Raw genomic sequence first — 6,000 nt, forward strand, 5'->3', positions numbered from 1 at the left:
CCACTACTACCGCTACTGCTAACACTACTGCTACCACTACTACTACCACTACTGCTACCACTACTACTACCACTACTGCTACCACTACTACTACCACTACTGCTACCACTACTACTACCACTACTGCTACCACTACTGCTACCACTACTACCACTACTACTACCACTACTACTACCACTACTGCTACCACTACTACTATCACTACTGCTACCACTACTACTACCACTACTACTACCACTACTGCTACCACTACTACTATCACTACTGCTACCACTACTACTATCACTACTGCTACCACTACTACTACCACTACTACTACCACCACTACTGCTACCATTACTACTATCACTACTACTACCACTACTGCTACCACTACTACTATCACTACTGCTACCACTACTGCTACCACTACTAATACCACTACTATTACCACTACTACTACCACTACTGCTACCACTACTGCTACCACTACTACTACCACTACTGCTCCACTACTACCGCTACTGCTACCACTACTGCTACCACTACTACTACCACTACTGCTACCACTACTACTACCACTACTACTACCACTACTACCACTACTGCTCCACTACTACTACTACCACTACTGCTATCACTACTGCTACCACTACTAAAACCACTACTAATACCACTACTACTACCACTACTACTACCACTACTGCTCCACTACTACTACTACCAATACTGCTACCACTACTACTATTACTACTGCTACCACTACTACTACTACCACCACTACTACTATTACTACTACTATCACTACTACTATCACTACTACTACCACTACTGCTACCACTACTACTATCACTACTACTACCACTACTGCTACCACTACTATCACTACTGCTACCACTACTACCACTACTACTGCCACTACTACCACTACTACTGCTACCACTACTACTACTACTACCACTACTGCTCCACTACTACTACCACTACTATCACTACTACTATCACTACCACTACCACTACTGCTACCACTACTACTACCACTACTGCTACCACTATTGCTACCACTACTATCACTACTGCTACCACTACTACTACTAACACTACTACTACTACCACTACTGCTACCACTACTACTACCACTACTGCTTCCACTACTACTATCACTACTGCTACCACTACTACTACTACCACTACTGCTCCACTACTACTACTACTACTACTATTACTACTGCTACCACTACTACTACTACTACCACTACTGCTCCACTACTACTACCACTACTACTATCACTACTACTATCACTACTACTATCACTACCACTACCACTATTGCTACCACTACTACTACCACTACTGCTACCACTATTGCTACCACTACTATCACTACTGCTACTACTACTAACACTACTACTACTACCACTACTGCTACCACTACTACTACCACTACTGCTACCACTACTGCTACCACTACTACTATCACTACTGCTACCACTACTACTTCTACCACTACTGCTCCACTACTACTACTACTACTATTACTACTGCTACCACTACTACTACCACTACTACTACCACTACTACTACCACTACTGCTAACACTACTACTACCACTACTGCTACCACTACTGCTACCACTACTACTACCACTACTGCTACCACTACTACTACCACTACTACTACCACTACTGCTACCACTACTATCACTACTACTACCACTACTACTACCACTACTGCTCCACTACTACCACTACTGCTACCACTACTACTACCACTACTACTACCACTACTACTACCACTACTTCTTTTGAGGCTGCTGCTGCTACTACTAAATGCTGTTTACAGAGCTACTATTACTCTTGCTACTCCTGCTAATACTGCTATTGCTGCTGATACTTCTACTACCTCCCATGATGCTACTGCTGCTGCTACTACTACTAAATGCTGTTTTTACTGCTTCTACTATTAGGGTACTACTACAGCAACTGCTGTTGCTACTACTATAAGTGCTGCTGCTACTAATACCTCTCATGATTATGATGCTGCTGCTGTAACTGCTGCTTCTACTGCTTCTAGTAGAATTACTACTACTACTCATTATGCTGCTGCTGCTACTACTACTACTGTTACTACTACCAGCAGCTGCTGCTGCTATTACTATGACTGCTGCTTCCAGTGCTACTATTACTACTTCTATTACTACTTCTTATAATGATGCTGCTGCTACTACAGTTACTACTACTACTACAGCTGCTGCTACTACTACTATAACTGCTGCTTTTACTGCTACTCTTAGTACTATTACTACTTATCATAATAATGCTGCTACCACATCTACTATTACTACTTCATCTTTTACTACTACTGCTACCACATCTACTACTACTACTACTATTAATACTACTACTAATTATAATATTGTTGCTATTGGTAGAACTGCTGATGCTGCTACTACTAATGATCAGCACAGAATATGGCGTAGATATTTTGCAGTAACATGCCCTGGTATCCTGGTAGTGACTCAAGGAGAGAAGATAATGCTTCACCAGCACAGAGTCCATGTCTTACTGGTAACACTGGCTGACACTTTAAAACCTCTGCTCACATCCCCTGCCTGAGCACATAGTCCTGTCTAAACATATGGTCCCTGCATTAATATATGGTCCTTGCCTTCTGTCTGCCTGGACATATATTGCTTACTGTACTACACTGGACCTCCCTAATACACAGCCCTCAACATATTACAGTCTGCATATCTCACGTCTGTTCCCATAGCCCCATCATTATTATACAAGCCCCTAATGCACAGAGAACGCATGGAGATATTACAGACTAGTGCTATATACAGATATTACAGACTAGTGCTATATACAGATATTACAGACTAGTGCTATATACAGATATTACAGACTAGTACTATATACAGACATTACAGACTAGTGCTATATACAGATAGTACAGACTAGTTCTATATACAGATAGTACAGACTAGCGCTATATACAGATATTACAGACTAGTGCTATATACAGATATTACAGACTAGTGCTATATACAGATATTACAGACTAGTGCTATATACAGATAGTACAGACTAGCGCTATATACAGATATTACAGACTAGTGCTATATACAGATAGTACAGACTAGTGCTATATACAGATATTACAGACTAGTACTATATACAGATATTACAGACTAGTGCTATATACAGATATTACAGACTAGTGCTATATACAGATATTACAGACTAGTACTATATACAGATATTACAGACTAGCGCTATATACAGATATTACAGACTAGTACTATATACAGATATTACAGACTAGCGCTATATACAGATATTACAGACTAGTGCTATATACAGATAGTACAGACTAGTGCTATATAGAGATATTAGACTAGCGCTATATACAGATAGTACAGACTAGTGCTATATACAGATAGTACAGACTAGTGCTATATACAGATATTACAGACTACTGCTATATACAGATAGTACAGACTACTGCTATATACAGATAGTACAGACTACTGCTATATACAGATATTACAGACTAGTGCTATATACAGATAGTACAGACTAATGCTATATACAGATAGTACAGACTAGTGCTATATACAGATATTACAGACTAGTGCTATATACAGATATTACAGACTAGTGCTATATACAGATATTACAGACTAGTGCTATATACAGATATTACAGACTACTGCTATATACAGATAGTACAGACTAATGCTATATACAGATAGTACAGACTAGTGCTATATACAGATATTACAGACTAGTGCTACATACAGAGGGTACAGACTAGTGCTATATACAGATAGTACAGACTAGTGCTATATACAGATATTACAGACTAGTGCTATATACAGATAGTACAGACTAGTGCTATATACAGATAGTACAGACTAGTGCTATATACAGATAGTACAGACTAGTGCTACATACAGAGGGTACAGACTAGTGCTATATACAGATAGTACAGACTAGTGCTATATACAGATATTACAGACTAGTGCTATATACAGATATTACAGACTAGCGCTATATACAGATAGTACAGACTAGTGCTATATACAGATAGTACAGACTAGTGCTATATACAGATATTACAGACTAGTGCTATATACAGATAGTACAGACTAGTGCTATATACAGATATTACAGACTAGTGCTATATACAGATAGTACAGACTAGTGCTATATACAGATAGTACAGACTAGTGCTATATACAGATATTACAGACTAGTGCTATATACAGATATTACAGACTAGCGCTATATACAGATAGTACAGACTAGTGCTATATACAGATATTACAGACTAGTGCTATATACAGATATTACAGACTAGTGCTATATACAGATATTACAGACTAGTGCTATATACAGATATTACAGACTACTGCTATATACAGATAGTACAGACTAATGCTATATACAGATATTACAGACTAGTGCTATATACAGATAGTACAGACTAGTGCTATATACAGATATTACAGACTAGTGCTATATACAGATAGTACAGACTAGTGCTATATACAGATAGTACAGACTAGTGCTATATACAGATATTACAGACTAGTGCTATATACAGATATTACAGACTACTGCTATATACAGATAGTACAGACTAATGCTATATACAGATATTACAGACTAGTGCTATATACAGATAGTACAGACTAGTGCTATATACAGATATTACAGACTAGTGCTATATACAGAGGGTACCCCACACCAGTACAGAGGATATCCTACACCAGTACAGAGGATATCCCACACCAGTATAGAGCATATCCCACACCAGTACAGAGGATATTCCACCCCAGTCCAGAGGCTATCCCACACCAGTATAGAGCATATCCCACTCCAGTCCGGAGGATATCCCACACCAGTACAGAGGATATCCCACACCAGTACAGAGGATATCCTACACCAGTACAGAGGATATCCCACATCAGTCCAGAGGATATCCCACACCAGTACAGAGGATATCCCACACCAGTACAGAGGATATCCCACACCAGTACAGAGCATATCCCACTCCAGTCCAGAGGATATCCCACACCAGTACAGAGGATATCCCACTCCAGAGGATATCACACATCAGTCCAGAGGTTATCCCACCCCAGTCCAGAGGATATCCCACACTAGTCCAGAGGATATCCCACACTAGTTCAGAGCATATCCCACACCAGTTCAGAGGATATCCCACCCCAGAGCACATCCCCCCCTGGGCTCCTCACCTGAGTTCCTCAGCTTCCTGTTCTTCAGCACGGACACGATGACCAGCAGGCTCCCCAGTACATCCACCACGGTGGTGAAGATCAGCACCCCGGACAGCGCCGCCACCAGCCCGGCCGCCCTGGGCGCCGCCTCTCCCCTGTCTGGGGCGCAGCAGTTCCTGGAGAATGACGCATTGTGCAGCATCTCTAGCGCCTTCCCTCTCATCTCACATGCCGAGGACTGGACGCCGCGCGCTAAACAGTCGCATGCGACCGACCTCCGCGCCTCCCACACCTGTGCAAGTGCGGAGCAGGTAGCGGGGTCCTGGCGGTAACCACGGCGCGGAGCGGGGGTCCATGTTTAAATGATCAGCTGACAACCCGGGGAGGGGACGGCTCGGGGGGGGGGGGGGGGGGGTCAACAAAAGTCAGAGCCAGGGGAGCCCGACGTGACCGGGAGGCGGTGCAGGTGTAGCAGAGCCGAGTGTGTCAGCTGGTGCAGGACTGGGAACAAATCCACGGAGTTATTATTGTGATTCCGCAGGTTATGACTGCATGCAAAAAAAGAGCTCTCAGACAAACTCAGCTCTGCTACATCCCTGTCTCCAAAAGTGCATGGAACGATGCAAGAAGCATGTAGCAGATCTGATTCTGTCCCTATTGTACTGTTCCCTAAAAAGTAGAGCTGAGTTTGTCACTTTCTTGATGCTATCTGTTGCTGTCATGAAATTGCTTACAAATTCAGCTCTGCTGCATCACCGTCTGCAAAGTGGGTGCAG

At 42.1% G+C, this 6,000-nt stretch overlaps 1 protein-coding gene across 1 annotated transcript in view; it reads right to left on the bottom strand.

The window, feature by feature from the left end:
* LOC122932696 (melatonin receptor type 1B) overlaps nt 1-5,426 on the bottom strand; it is a 220,462-nt gene extending 215,036 nt beyond the window's left edge. The window contains exon 1 of the mRNA XM_044287259.1: nt 5,243-5,426. Coding sequence (XP_044143194.1) covers nt 5,243-5,426 — 184 coding nt within the window. The remainder of the gene's footprint in view (nt 1-5,242) is intronic.
* Between the last annotated feature and the right edge of the window lie 574 nt (nt 5,427-6,000).

Source organism: Bufo gargarizans, chromosome 3, assembly GCF_014858855.1.
Source record: "Bufo gargarizans isolate SCDJY-AF-19 chromosome 3, ASM1485885v1, whole genome shotgun sequence".
NCBI classification, from domain to species: Eukaryota; Metazoa; Chordata; class Amphibia; order Anura; family Bufonidae; genus Bufo; species Bufo gargarizans.